We start from the raw sequence: 16,786 nt of genomic DNA on the forward strand, positions 1-16,786 counted from the left end.
TCAACAGTGTCGAGTCTGTCATGCATGACAGCTGACGGAGGCTCCTCCTCCTCCTCTCAGTGTCACGTCTGTCATGCATGACAGCTGACGGAGGCTCCTCCTCCTTCTCTGTGTCACGTCTGTCATGCATGACAGCTGGTGGAGGCTCCTCCTCCTTCTCTCAGTGTCACGTCTGTCATGCATGACAGCTGACGGAGGCTCCTCCTCTCAGTGTCACGTCTGTCATGCATGACAGCCCCTCACGCCCGGTGTCATGAACTCTCCACGCGGGCTGGGTAATTGCCAACGGGTCTACAATCGCTGGGAGAATTACGTCCCGTCATGCCATGTTATGCAGGAGGAGGAGGAGGTAACAGTGCATGACCTTGGTCTGGTGTGGTCTTCCGTCTGGTCTCACACTCCACAGGGAAGACCACACCACTTAGTGGCCCCTTAACATAATGACGAAGGAAAATAACGGTGAGGAAGTGGGGGAAGGAGGAGGGGGAGGGGTGATGGGGGTACGTAATGGAGGGGAAGTGGAGGAGGAGGATGGGTGATGGGGGAACGTAATGGAGGGGAAGTGGAGGAGGAGGATGGGTGATGGGGGCACATAATGGAGGGGAAGTGGAGGAGGAGGATGGGTGATGGGGGCACGTAATGGAGGGGAAGTGGAGGAGGAGGATGGGTGATGGGGGCACGTAATGGAGGGGAAGTGGAGGAGGAGGATGGGTGATGGGGGCACGTAATGGAGGGGAAGTGGAGGAGGAGGATGGGTGATGGGGGCACGTAATGGAGGGGAAGTGGAGGAGGAGGATGGGTGATGGGGGAACGTAATGGAGGGGAAAAGAAGTAGGAGGAGGAGGAGGGGATGGGGCTGCTGGGGATGAGTGGGGCGCTCAGGTGGGGTTGGGTGGGGGTTGGGTGGGGGTTGGGGTGGGGTGGGGGTTGGGGGTGGGGTGGGGGTTGGGGTGGGGTGAGAGAGGGAAGGGGGTGGGGTTGGGGTGGGTTGAGGGAGGGACGTGGGTGGGGTGGGGTGGGGGGGGGGACTTCCTGACGATCATTTACCAGACAGGTCGTTACGCCCCGCCGGAGGTCATCAGGTCGTCCAGCAGATCACGAGCCTAACGACCGGGAGTCATTAAACGACCCCTGACGACCACACGCAGGGGGAAGGGAGGGAGGGGGAATGGGAGGGGAGGGAGGGGAGGAGGGAAGGGGAGGGGGTGAGGAATTATTAACGATAATCAGCACAGCAGAATAATTCCAGCACTGACCTCTCACGTTGAACACGACGGTACGACCCCCCTTGAGCACGACGGTACGACCCCCCTTGAGCACGACGGTACGACCCCCCTTGAGCACGACGGTACGACCCCCCTTGAACACGACGGTACGACCCCCCTTGAGCACGACGGTACGACCCCCCTTGAGCACGACGGTACGACCCCCCTTGAGCACCACGGTACGACCCCCTTGAGCACGATGGTACGACCCCTCTTGAGCACGACGGTACGACCCTTGACTGCCTGGGTGTACCGTTCCAGGGGCCGTCGAGCTGGTGCACTAGACCTACAACGGTACACCGTTGGTGTACCGTCGCCGTACCGTCGGTGTACCGTCACTGTACCGTCGGTGTACCGTCACTGTACCGTCGCTGTACCGTCACTGTACCGTCGCTGTACCGTCGCTGTACCGTCGGTGTACCGTCACTGTACCGTCGGTGTACCGTCACTGTACCGTCACTGTACCGTCGGTGTACCGTCGGTGTACCGTCACTGTACCGTCGCTGTACCGTCACTGTACCGTCACTGTACCGTCGGTGTACCGTCACTGTACCGTCACTGTACCGTCACTGTACCGTCGGTGTACCGTCACTGTACCGTCACTGTACCGTCGGTGTACCGTCGGTGTACAGTCACTGTACCGTCGCTGGTGATGGTGTCTTTAGAAGATGATGGATGGAGAGGCAAGGTTGTGGCGGCCAGACCTTACGGTTGTGATGATGACGTACATGTGAGGACAGCTGTTGTGGGGAGGGTTGTGGGGAGGGCTGTGAGGAGGGTTGTGGGGAGGGTTGTGGGCATAGTTGTGGGGAGGGTTGTGGGGAGGGTTGTGGGGAGGGTTGTGAGGAGGGTTGTGGGCATAGTTGTGGGGAGGGTTGTGAGGAGGGTTGTGGGGAGGGTTGTGGGCATAGTTGTGGGGAGGGTTGTGGGGAGGGTTGTGGGGAGGGTTGTGAGGAGGGTTGTGGGGAGGGTTGTGGGGAGGGTTGTGGGGATAGGTGTTGTGGGGAGGGTTGTGGGGAGGGTTGTGGGGAGGGTTGTGGGGACAGATGTTGTGGGGAGGGTTGTGGGGAGGGTTGTGGGGAGGGTTGTGGGGATAGGTGTTGTGGGGAGGGTTGTGCTGAGGGTTGTGGGGAGGGTTGTGGGGAGGGTTGTTGTGGGGAGGGTTGTGGGGAGGGTTGTGGGGACAGATGTTGTGGGGAGGGTTGTGGGGAGGGTTGTGGGGGGTGTCTGGGGGGTGGGGGGGGCTGGGCTGGACATGCGTGCTGGACGGTTGTAATGGTGACTGAACGAGGGTTGTGAGAGTCGTCTGGGTAATGACTGTTGATGATGGGAGAAGATAAGGATGATAGGTATGATGATGGGGAAGGTAGGGATGATAGGTATGATGATGGGGAAGGGAGGGATGATAGGTATGATGATGGGGAAGGGAGGGATGATAGGTATGATGATGGGGAAGGGAGGGATGATAGGTATGATGATGGGGAAGGGAGGGATGATAGGTATGATGATGGGGAAGGGAGGGATGATAGGTATGATGATGGGGAAGGGAGGGATGATAGGTATGGTGATGGGGAAGGGAGGGATGATAGGTATAATGATGTGGAAGGTAGGGATGATAGGTATAATGATGGGGAAGGGAGGGATGATAGTTATGATGATGGGGAAGGTAGGCATGATAGGTATGATGATGGGAGGGATGATAGGTATGATGATGGGAAGGGAGGGATGATAGGTATGATGATGGGGAAGGGAGGGATGATAGGTATGATGATGGGGAAGGGAGGGATGATAGATATGATGATGGGGAAGGGAGGGATGATAGATATGATGATGGGGAAGGGAGGGATGATAGGTATGATGATGGGGAAGGGAGGAATGATAGGTATGATGATGGGGAAGGGAGAGATGATTGGTATGATGATGGGGAAGGGAGGGATGATAAGTATGATGATGGGGAAGGGAGGGATAGGTATGATGATGGGGAAGGGAGGGATGATAGGTATGATGATGGGGAAGGCAAAGAACATGTTATAATAATAATAATGTTGGTATGTGTCTTGGTATGTGATGATGGTATGTGATGTTCGTATGTGTCCTGGTATGTGATGTTGGTATGTGTCCTGGTATGTGATGATGGTATGTGTCCTAGTATGTGATGTTGGTATGTGTCCTGGTATGTGATGATGGCATGTGTCTTGGTATGTGATGATGGTATGTGTCCTGGTATGTGATGATGGTACGTGTCCTGGTATGTGATGCTGGTACGTGTCATGGTATGTGATGATGGTATGTGTCCTGGTATGTGATGATGGTATGTGTCCTGGTATGTGATGATGGTATGTGTCCTGGTATGTGATGATGGTAGGTGTCCTGGTATGTGATGATGGTACGTGATGTTGGTATGTGTCCTTGTATGTGATGATGGCATGTGTCCTGGTATGTGATGATGGTACGTGTCTTGGTATGTGATGCTGGTACGTGTCATGGTAAGTGTCCTGGTATGTGATGATGGTATGTGTCCTGGTATGTGATGATGGTATGTGTCCTGGTATGTGATGATTGTATGTGTCCAGGTATGTGATGCTGGTACGTGTCATGGTATGTGATGATGGTATGTGTCCTGGTATGTGATGATGGTATGTGTCCTGGTATGTGATGATGGTATGTGTCCTGGTATGTGATGATGGTACGTGTCCTGGTATGTGATGATGGTATGTGTCCTGGTATGTGATGATGGTATGTGTCGTGGTATGTGCCCTGGTATGTGATGTTAGTATGTGTCCTGGTATGTGATGATGGTATGTGTCCTGGTATGTGATGATGGTATGTGTCCTGGTATGTGATGATGGTATGTGTCCTGGTATGTGATGATGGTATGTGTCCTGGTATGTGAGGATGGTATGTGTCCAGGTATGTGATGATGGTATGTGTCCAGGTATGTGATGATGGTATGTGTCCAGGTATGTGATGATGGTATGTGTCCTGGTATGTGATGATGGTATGTGTCCAGGTATGTGAGGATGGTATGTGTCCTGGTATGTGAGGATGGTATGTGTCCAGGTATGTGATAATGGTATGTGTCCAGGTATGTGATGATGGTATGTGTCCTGGTATGTGATGATGGTATGTGTCCTGGTATGTGATGATGGTATGTGTCCAGGTATGTGAGGATGGTATGTGTCCTGGTATGTGAGGATGGTATGTGTCCTGGTATGTGATGATGGTAGGTGTCCTGGTATGTGATGATGGTATGTGTCCTGGTATGTGATGATGGTATGTGTCCTGGTATGTGATGATGGTATGTGTCCAGGTATGTGATGATGGTATGTGTCCTGGTATGTGATGATGGTATGTGTCCTGGTATGTGATGATGGTATGTGTCCTGGTATGTGAGGATGGTATGTGTCCTGGTATGTGTCCTGGTATGTGTCCTGGTATGTGATGATGGTATGTGTCCTGGTATGTGATGATGGTATGTGTCCTGGTATGTGAGGATGGTATGTGTCCTGGTATGTGATGATGGTATGTGTCCTGGTATGTGTCCTGGCCATCCCAGGGAAACACTGTGTACAAACACACTATCCACAACACCCCGTACATGAAGAATCCAACCCAACTCCCTTCTAGAAACAATGACGTAGCGTTACGACCGTGACGCAGCGGTACGACCGTGACGCAGCGTTAAGACCGTGACGTAGTGTTAAGACCGTGACGCAGCGTTACGACCGCGACGTAGCGTTACGAGTGACGTAGTCTTAAGACCGTGACGAAGCGTTACGACCATGACGTAGTCTTAAGACCGTGACGCAGCGCTACGACCGTGACGTAGCATAACGACCGTGACGTAGTGTTACGACCGTGTCGTAGCTTTACGACCGTGACGCAGCGTTACGACCGTGACGTAGCATTACGACCGTGACGTAGCGTTACGACTGCAAAGTGGCGTTACGAACAAGCGATACAGCCATTACGTAGCGGTTACGACCACAACAATCGTACGTATTGACATTACAAAACGTGGCGTGCAAGAGAGGCACATACACAACACGCTCACACACGGTAAGGCTGAGGACGACCTTGAACACACACTGTAAAAACAACCTTCGTGACTCCAGTGTTATAATATACAAAGGAACACAAAGGAATTCAAAGTGGCAAACAGATCACCTAGTCGCTACGAGACTGTGTGTGTGTGTCATGGTGTGGAGGACATCAGAAACTTACACATTTGTCGAGGCGAAACTTGGGAAGGCGTAGAGATGAAGTAAAGATCATAACCTACACATTATTGCCACTGACGAGAAAGGAGGCAGAAATAACAAGACGTAAACTTCACCAGAAGTATCTATATACCCACTGCTTTCAACCACTGTAACTGGCTGATCCTTCCATGTGTTGACAATCTTGTTGAAGAGGAAGTACGTCGCCTCATTCGAGATAAATCGCTTGGCCACGAGTCTGTATCCATTATAAGAGTAAAATCAGGACGAATCAAGTCTCAAGATGATCAAAGCCTTTGATGATTTTTGAGTACATGGGTTAGATCACCTCTCAAACCTTCTCTCTTCTTAGCTAGATAGATTCAAGTCGCTTAATCTGTTCTCGTAACATCGGTTACATCACGGATACCTCTTTGTATGTACTCAGTCAGTCAACCAATTTCCTATCCACTTAAGTACAAAAACATCATTGCCATGTGAATCTATTTTCTACTTGTAACCTTCCATGCTGAACCTTATCGAAATCTTCTTGAAAATCTAGTTAGATAACATCATTTGCTTTAGTTTCGTCATACATGTTGATGATATCATAAATGATATCAAGCAAATTTGTCAAGACATGAGCGACCTCATCGAAAGCAATGCTGAGAATCGTTTATTACGTGTTGGTCTCGAATGGGGGTTTCCACAAGTCTTTCCAACGACAGACATTAAGCTAATAAGACGATACGTTTTGGGCGGTGACTTATTACCTTCCTTGAATATCAGTGTTCCATTAGCAAAATTCCATTCGTCTGGAACTTTCCTTGTAACAGGTGACTTACTGAAAAAGGCAGTCATGGGCTTAATTCAGCAGTCAAGAGGTTAACTATTTAATTTTTCGCCTCTTTCATTACTCTTGGATAAAACTTATCAGAACATGCCGTTTTATTTACTTTCATTCCATTTACTGCTGATAAGATGTCTTTGATTTTTATGTCAATTTGTGGACCAACATTCTCCTCTCTTATCAGTGAAAATGGATTCAGGACTTGGGTTATGTCTTCGATCGCAAATACAGATGCAAAAATAACAAGTCATTTAATATCTTTGCCATGGCTTCGTTATCATGAACCAAGCCCCCGTTTTCCTTTATGATTGGACCTATTGACTGGGTAATGACTCTCTTGCTCCTAACATAACAGTAAAACTCAGGGTTTCTTTGGCTATGTCCAGCAATATACACTTCATATTGACGTTCACCCTGTCGTATAAGTCTCTTGCTTTCTCGATGCAAACCCACATAACTTACTTTATCATGCTATTTATTGGAGTCTCTGAGTTTCTTATGAGCTGCTTTCTTCGCTAAGAGGCACTTCTTTCTCTTTTTTTTTATTATTTCAGTGTAACCTCTAACTTGGCTTTGTTTTAGAAACAGACCGTCCACTACGCATGAGCATGTGTTCCCTCTACTGCTTAGAAGGTTTTACTGAAGCTTTTCCAAACTACGTTCATGTTATTTTCATTGACCACATCGTCCCAGGATTTCGTCTCAAAAGAGCTTTGCGAAGATTTGAAAAAACTGCCCGTTTAAAATCACGTTTTTTTTTTTTTTTTTTTTTTCGCGACTGTCATGTTGACCAGCATTACAATCAGCGTTGAAAGCGACCTTAAAAGCAATATGTCGGTGATCAAGTTGCACCAAACTTTTCTTCAACATTATGAACAAGATGCTCATTTTGTAGTGAGAACTAAATGTAATATGTTCTCGCTACGAGTACGATTTCTCGACCAATTGGACTGGGGCACCAATCATGCAAATGTAGGTAGAGGCCACGCCCTGAGCTACTGGAGAGGGATTTCCCCACTTATATACCAGTTGGCAAAACAAATCTATGCTGACAGATGGTGTGTGTGTGTGTGTGTGTGTGTGTGTGTGTGTGTGTGTGTGAGCAAGGGAAACTTATAAACGAGTCTTCCTGTTAATTTCTTTAGTTTATCTTGAATTTTCTACGAAAAATCAAGTCGACATCTTCATCAATGGCTACAACGGTTGTAACAACAGGATTACAATGAAGCTTAAACGAGCATGCAGGTACGACTCTTGAGCACGACGGTACGACCCTTGAGCACGTCAGAACGACCCTTAAAGCATGCAGGCACGACCCTTGAGCACAATGGTGCTACTACGACGGTACGACCCTTGAGCACGACGGTACGACCCTTGAGCACGACGGTACGACCCTTGAGCACGACGGTACGATCCTTGAGCACGACGGTACGACCCTTGAGCACGACGGTACGACCCTTGAGCACGACGATACGATCCTTGAGCACGACGGTAAGACCCTTGAGCACGACGATACGACCCTTGAGCACGACGATACGACCCTTGAGCACGACGGTACGACCCTTGAGCACGACGATACGATCCTTGAGCACGACGGTACGACCCTTGAGCACGACGATACGACCCTTGAGCACGTCGGTAAGACCCTTGAGCACGTCGGCACGACACCTTAAGCATGCAGGTACACACTTGAGCACGACGGTACGACCCTTGAGCACGACGATACGATCCTTGAGCACGACGGTACGACCCTTGAGCACGACGATACGACCCTTGAGCACGTCGGTACGACCCTTGAGCACGTCGGCACGACACCTTAAAGCATGCAGGTACGACACTTGAGCACTGGGGTACGACCCCCTGACTCCTCCCCCCCCCCCTCACCTCGTTCCACATCCCCCACAGTCGTTCTACTGAGTCCCATTCCACAATTCCTCTTGTCCAGTCTCATTCCGTCCCGTTTCCAAGTGTTTCAACTCCGCCCCTTCTACAATAGTCCGTGCGTTCCAACCCCCACTGGCGTCCCATTCCAGTGCGTTCCAACCCCCACTGGCGTCCCATTCCAGTGCGTTCCAACCCCCACTGGCGTCCCATTCCAGTGCGTTCCAACCCCCACTGGCGTCCCATTCCAGTGCGTTCCAACCCCCACTGGCGTCCCATTCCAGTGCGTTCCAACCCCCACTGGCGTCCCATTCCAGTGCGTTCCTACCCCCACTGGCGTCCCATTCCAGTGCGTTCCAACCCCCACTGGCGTCCCATTCCAGTGCGTTCCAACCCCCACTGGCGTCCCATTCCAGTGCGTTCCAACCCCCATGCGTTCCATTCCGCGTACCTAACAGCGGAACAGCGGGATGGAGAGGAAGGGAAGGAGAGAGAGAGAGAGAGAGAGAGAGAGAGAGAGAGAGAGAGAGAGAGAGAGAGAGAGAGAGAGAGAGAGAGAGAAATCAAGTTGAAATGGTTAAGGTAAAAACTACCCACGTGTATAGGAATATTCACCAAATATCATAAGATCATGATATTCGTAACTTGAAACAACAACAAAAATATACAAATATTAAACAAATGTGTTTAGTGAGATACACTTTCACCACGACAGACAGTAAGAGCGGTAATCTGCCTCCCTCACAGTGTATACGTCGCCCTTACGAGCGGCTGTGGGTAACGCCAATCAATGCTGTGGCTTACGCCGTTACGTGCACGCGCGCCGTCCGCTTGTAACCATCTGTGTCAAAAATGTGAAAAAATACCTTTTATGAAGTGAATCTTTTTGTTGCAAGTCTTATATGCATTTGTGGGCCTTTTACTGTAAGTCTAATATACACTGTGAGCCTTTTACTGTAAGTCTAATATACATTGTGAGCCTTTTACTGTAAGTCTAATATACATTGTGAGCCTTTTACTGTAACTCTAATATACAGTGTGAGCCTTTTACTGTAACTCTAATATACAGTGTGAGCCTTTTACTGTAACTCTAATATACAATGTGAGCCTTTTACTGTAACTCTAATATACAATGTGAGCCTTTTACTGTAACTCTAATATACAATGTGAGCCTTTTACTGTAACTCTAATATACAATGTGAGCCTTTTACTGTAACTCTAATACACACAGTGAGTCTTTTACTGTAAATCTAATACACACAGTGAACATTTTACTGTAAATCTAATCTAGACATTGTAACTCATTTCTTCTTAGTCTAATACACAACATGAATCTATTTTCTTTATACAAAGTAATTCCTGTGTGATTACGACATATAATTAACTCATTATCCTCCGGTCAAGTGTCTTAAAGACGCCATTAATATCATCATAGTCACAGGTGAGCCCCCCCCCCCACCCCCCCCTCACCTCGACCCTCCAGCTACGTCAGGGCTGATCAACTGGGGGGGGGGGGGGCCCAAATCCGACCCCGGAGTGGTTTTTCCCCCCATGCCCCTGTGTGACAGACCCAGAAGAATTAATGGAATAAATGAAATTATTGCTTTATTCTAACGCTCACACGAGATAATGTTTGTTTGTTTGTTTGTTTGTTTGTGTGTGTGTGTGTGTGTGTGTGTGTGTGTGTGTGTGTGTGTGTGTGTGTGTGTGTGTGTGTGTCGTCCTTTGTTTACTTCGCAGGCCTGCCCTGGTACTACCCCCCCACCCCCCTGCCACCCACCTTACCAAGTGTTTGTCAACAAAGATCAGCTGATGGGGGATACACGTGTGACGTCACAGGGGTGAGGTGATGGCTCCGTGACGTCACACAACCATCATCTCACACCGGTGACGTCACACGTATATCCCCCATCAGCTGATCTCTGTTGACAAACACTTGGTAAGGTGGGTGGGAGGGGGGGGGGGAGGCCTAGGAGAGGCGCTGGAGTAAACAAAGGACGACAACACGCAAACAAGTCTCACAAACCACTTGTTTGTGGCCGTTAGCGTGTGTGTGTGCGTGTGTGGAGGAGGAGGAGGAGGAGGAGGAGGAGGAGGAGGAGAGAAGGGAGGACGAGGAAGGAGGAGGAGGGAGGAGGGAGGAGGAACAAGGAGGAGGGAGGAGGGAGGAGGAAGAAGGAGGAGGGGAGGAGGGAGGAGGGGTAGGAGGGAGGGGGAGGGAGGAAGGAGGGTGGAGGAGGGAGGATGGAGGGAGGAGGGGTAGGAGGGAGGAGGAGGGGTAGGAGGGAGGAAGGAGGGAGGAGGGAGGGGGAGGGAGGAGGGAGGGAGGAGGGAGGGGAACGTGATGTGTGTCAGGGTCAAGTCTTGGTCCCCCCCCCCCCCCGCCCCCCCCTCGTGCCCCACACAAGGTCAGGGGAGGTGGGGGGGGGGGGGGGGGGGGAGGGCCCCCTCACGGCCGGGGGCCCCGCCCTGGATTCAACACCACGGGCTCTGACCTGCAGCAGCGAGGGGGGGGGTAGGGGGTGGCGAGGAGGAGGGGGAGGGGGGGGCCTTTTAACACCCCCCCTCCCCCCCTCCTCCCCCCCACCCACCGAAGCCTGTTGCTCTTGCGGGGTTAATTAGACCCGTGGATGACCTCGTTACACAACACGCCACGTCACACGTGACGGAGACAACAGCAGAGGGGGAGGGGGGAGGGAGGGGTGAGGGAGGTGGGAGGGGTGAGGGAGAGGGGAGGGGAGAGGTGAGGGGAGGGGGGGGGTGTCCTTATATGACCGTCGGTCACGTTCATCCTACTGAAGGTGACGCAGCTAATTACCATCACCGTCACAGCAGCGTCACGCTACCCTCGCTGGCCGGCCGGGTCATACTTACGACGAACAGCGGCCCGACGTGGAGGCGTCTACCTGGTTTACGACAGGTCGACGAAGACACCGCGATCGTATCCCCCAGCGTTCGTGAAGAACTTACGTACGTTCCACGTTCCCGAGGTCGACCTCCACGCACCCGAGTCGACCTTGATCTATATACCTGACTCACGATGAGGCGTCGAGCATATATATATATATATATATATATATATATATATATATATATATATATATATATATATATATATATATAATTCTTTTTCATTTATCATACTTTATATATATATTTGTTATACTTTGTCGAAAGAATGGCCCAACCCGCCCCCATACACATGTATATACATACGTCCACACATGCACATATACATACCCATACATCTCAACGTATACATATATATACACACTCAGACATATACATATATACACATGCACATAATTCATACTGTCTGCCCTTATTCATTCCCGTCGCCACCCCGCCACACATGGAATGAAAACCCCCTCCCCCCTCATGTGCGCGAGGTAGCGCTAGGAAAAGCCAACAAAGGCCCCATTCGTTCACACTCAGTCTCTAGCTTTCATGTAATAATGCACCGAAACCACAGCTCCCTTTCCACATCCAGGCCCCACAGAACTTTCCATGGTTTACCCCAGACGCTTCACATGCCCTGATTCAATCCACTGACAGCACGTCAATCCCGGTATACCACATCGATCCAATTCACTCTATTCCTTGCCCTCCTTTCACCCTCCTGCATGTTCAGGCCCCGATCACTCAAAATCTTTTTCACTCCATCTTTCCACCTCCAATAAATATTTATATATAAAAAAAATATATATATATATATATATATATATATATATATATATATATATATATATATATATATATATATATATATATATATATATATATATATCTTTCTTTTCTTTCAAACTATTCGCCATTTCCCGCATTAGCGAGGTAGCGTTAAGAACAGGGGACTGAGCCTTTGAGGGAATATCCTCACCTGGCCCCCTTCTCTGTCACTTCTTTTGGAAAATAATGATAAAAAAAAAAAACGAGAGGGGAGGATTTCCAGCCCCCCGCCCCCTCCCCTTTTAGTCGCCTTCTACGACACGCAGGGAATACGTGGGAAGTATTCGTTCTCCCCTATCCCCAGGGATAATATATATATATATATATATATATATATATATATATATATATATATATATATATATATATATATATATATATATTATATTATTATACTTTGTCGCTGTCTCCCGCGTTTGCGAGGTAGCGCAAGGAAACAGACGAAAGAAATGGCCCAACCCCGCCCCATACACATGTATATACATACGTCCACACACGCAAATATACATACCTACACAGCTTTCCATGGTTTACCCCAGACGCTTCACATGCCTTGATTCAATCTACTGACAGCACGTCAACCCCGGTATACCACATCGCTCCAATTCACTCTATTCCTTGCCCTCCTTTCACCCTCCTGCATGTTCAGGCCCCGATCACACAAAATCTTTTTCACTCCATCTTTCCACCTCCAATATATATATATATATATATATATATATATATATATATATATATATAGATATATATATATATATATATATACATATTTTTATTATACTTTGTCGCTGTCTCCCGCGTTTGCGAGGTAGCGCAAGGAAACAGACGAAAGAAATGGCCCAACCCCCCCCCCCCCATACACATGTATTTACATACGTCCACACACGCAAATATACATACCTTCACAGCTTTCCATGGTTTACCCCAGACGCTTCACATGCCTTGATTCAATCCACAATATATATATATATAATATATATATTGACCAAGAGGATATATGTGTCGGAGGTGGAGGGAACGAGAAGTGGGAGACCAAATTGGAGGTGGAAAGATGGAGTGAAAAAGATTTTGTGTGATCGGGGCCTGAATATGCAGGAGGGTGAAAGGAGGGCAAGGAATAGAGTGAATTGGAGCGATGTGGTATACCGGGGTTGACGTGCTGTCAGTGGATTGAATCAAGGCATGTGAAGCGTCTGGGGTAAACCATGGAAAGCTGTGTAGGTATGTATATTTGCGTGTGTGGACGTATGTATATACATGTGTATGGGGGTGGGTTGGGCCATTTCTTTCGTCTGTTTCCTTGCGCTACCTCGCAAACGCGGGAAACAGCGACAAAGCCAAAAAAAAAAAAAAAAAATATATATATATATATATATATATATATATATATATATATATATATATATATATATATATATATATATATAAAGCCTTTTTGACGAAATATCTACATAGTTTCATGTGTACAACTCGGCTCAGAATTCATTTACAAAAAACAATGGAAAAATAACGAAGGGGAATAATGGTTATGATTGAGTGGCCTTCAACCCCCCCCCCCCCCGCCCTCCCCTTCCCCCTCCCAGCCGTCCCATGGAATCCCCCACTACAAAACCCCCCCTCCCTCCCCCACCCCCACCCCCACCCCACCCCCACCCCCACCCCCACCCCCAGGATACGCCATTACTGTGTCCCTGAACCTTTTATTTTTCTCAATGGCGTAAAATATCTTATATATATATATATATATATATATATATATATATATATATATATATATATATATATATATATATATATATCCCAAGAAAGCCAGGTAAATATGCCCTTTGCTTTGGAAGGTTCGTGTGTGTGTGTGTGTGTGTGTGTGTGTGTGTGTGTGTGTGTGTGTGTGTGTGTGTGTGTGTGTGTGTGTGTGTGTGTGTGTGTGTGTGTGTGTGTGAGTGTGTGTGTGTGTGTGTGTGTGTGTGTGTCCTGGTCTGGGTGGCCTCCAGCCTCAGGTCAGAACAGAGGGACACACACACACACACACACACCATCATGTGTTGACCTGTCAGTTCCCACCACCACATCTTAATGTCCCAAAACATTGACAGTCAACATGGCTGAGAGTCGTGTGGTAACTGGGCTCGACAATATTCCTAATGGCTCTTAAATCATCACCAAATTATCATCTCTCCATCTTACATGGAAGAAATCTTCAGAATCTTTGAGACAGAATATCTGTCTAAAGAGTACATTTTCAGAATCTTTGAGACGGAATATCTGTCTACAGAATACATTTTCAGAATCTTTGAGACGGAATATTTGTCTACAGAATAAATTTTCACAATTCATACATCTCTCACACACGAATAAACAACAAAAACAACAACAACAACAACAACAACAACAGGACTGTCTATGTCTACATTTCGTGTGGATCTAGTGCTTATTTAGCCGACAAGTCGGCACCAGTGCGTTCAACGTTATTTTACCGATATCCCCCCACATACATCACTTGGGTTTTCTTGAGGTAGACTACGGTTGAGGGCTGGATCCTCCAACCCCCCACCCACCCCCCATCCCTTCCCAACCTCACTGGGGGGGTCGGGATGAAGTTGACGAATTCCAGTGTTTACACTCAACATTTTCCCATGACTTCAAGATGGCGGGCGGGTGGTATGAGGTTTACCCGTCTTTTGCGATCACCACATCTGATGATTATAGAAATCTCCATATCTACCCATCAAATATGAATAAATAAATAAAATCAATAAAGGAGTTGATAAATACCGTATTAAACTGGAAATAATGAAAACTAGTCGGCAAAATACTATCCTAGCCACCGGAGTCGACTATTCGGCAAAATAATACCAACAGCCACCATTGTCTAGTCGGTAAAATAATACCCTAGCCACACCATTATAGACTAGCCGGCAAAATACTACCAATAGCCACCATTATCGACCAGTCGGCAAAATACTACCAATAGCCACCATTATCGACCAGTCGGCAAAATACTATCCTAGCCAAACCATTGTCGACTAGTCGGCAAAATACTACCCTAGCCACACCATTATCGACTAGACGGCAAAATAATACCACTAGCCACACCATTATCAACTAGTCGGCAAAATACTACTGTAGCCACACCATTATCGACTCGTCGGCAAAATAATACCCTTAGCCACACCATTATCGACTAGTCGGCAAAATAACCACATTAGATCGACCATCAATTTCCCTTCCCGGCTCTCGAACGTTGAAGTGGGATACGTCACACCAACTCCACAAACACACAACAGGTACATCACACACCACCGACCTGTGTGTCCAGCCATCAACTTCTAAAAAAAACAAATAAACAAAGCTGTTTATTTGCGTTCTTAAGACGAGTAAACAACACAAATAAATGTTATCATTTTCACTTTATCTTCCCCTTAAGATCATGACCAAATACCGGTGAGCACTACGAGCCAGGGAGGGCAAAAAAAAGCTCTGGGCCAAATTTCCATTTTGTAATCAACCCGACACGCCAATTTCTACCAACAGAAAGCGTATTATGCAACCCCCCACCTCCGTTCACCTAAGAATAAATCAATAAATAACACAATTAAGTGAACATGCACCTTTAAAACATCACTAATTAATACATAATAAAATCGATAATTATTTCAAAATCGATAAATTAATAATAATAATAATAATAACAATAATAATAATAATAATAATAAAAGCAAAAAACGTTCCACTTCGAACGTTACCTTCTTGACGAGTCTTTGTTTTGATTCGTGGGTTTGGGGGTCGGCCTTGATGACGTGGCGGGCGGGCGAGCCAGTCACGCGGCGCAGGGGGCGGGGCTCCCCAGCTCCGCCCCCACGCTGGAAGATCTGACCAGCTTCGCGGTACACCAGCTGGGACACCAGCTCGCGTCTGCCGTGGGGAAAAGGAGAAGAAGACACGAGAAACATCATTAAATAAGGGTCATAACGAGAGAAAATGGGGAAAGAAAACGATTATATCTATCTATCTATCTATCTCTCTCTATTAATAAGGGTCATAACGAGAGAAAATGGTGAAAGAAAACGAATCTCTCTCTCTCTCTCTCTCTCTCTCTCTCTCTCTCTCTCTCTCTCTCTATATATATATATATATATATATATATATATATATATATATATATATATATATATACATATATATCATAAGTTTCCACAGTATCAAACTGTTATATAACTTATTATTTCCATATATAATTCGCCTATTTTCTTTTTCTTTTTAGTAGTTTTTAGAACGAGCGTGTTGAAGATAAACATCTTGGAATTCGTGTTGTGAGGCTATCGCCCTAGCAGCTGAAGGACAAGTGTGTATATATATATATATTCCCTCACACAGACCATTTAACTCCGTCTCATATACTGTACCAAAAGGCAAGATCATGAACATATACAGATATGGCAGCGTATCACAACGCCAGTGTGAATATATATATATATATATATATATATATATATATATATATATATATATATATATATATATATGTGTGTGTGTGTGTGAATTGTCTGCATGGGTATATATGTATGTGTCTGTGTATGTATATATATGTGTACATTGAGATGTACAGGTATGTACATTTGCGTGTGTGGACGTGTATGTACATACATTTGTATGGGGGTGGGTTGGGCCATTTCTTTCGTCTGTTTCCTTGCGCTACCTCGCAAACGCGGGAGACAGCGACAAAGCAAAATAAAAAAAAAAAAATATATATATATATATATATATATATATATATATATATATATATATATATATATATATATATATATACAGACGTCCAGAGTCCCACTAGTGAGGGACACCACTCATAGATGGCGTTGCTTACA

General features: G+C 46.9%; 1 protein-coding gene across 1 annotated transcript in view; it reads right to left on the reverse strand.

The window, feature by feature from the left end:
• LOC139751445 (uncharacterized) overlaps nucleotides 1–16,786 on the reverse strand; it is a 386,310-nt gene that overhangs the window by 107,110 nt on the left and 262,414 nt on the right. Inside the window, exon 6 of the mRNA XM_071666861.1 lies at nucleotides 15,665–15,833. Coding sequence (XP_071522962.1) covers nucleotides 15,665–15,833 — 169 coding nt within the window. The remainder of the gene's footprint in view (nucleotides 1–15,664; nucleotides 15,834–16,786) is intronic.

This window comes from Panulirus ornatus, chromosome 11 (genome assembly GCF_036320965.1).
Source record: "Panulirus ornatus isolate Po-2019 chromosome 11, ASM3632096v1, whole genome shotgun sequence".
In the NCBI taxonomy this organism is placed as follows: Eukaryota; Metazoa; Arthropoda; class Malacostraca; order Decapoda; family Palinuridae; genus Panulirus; species Panulirus ornatus.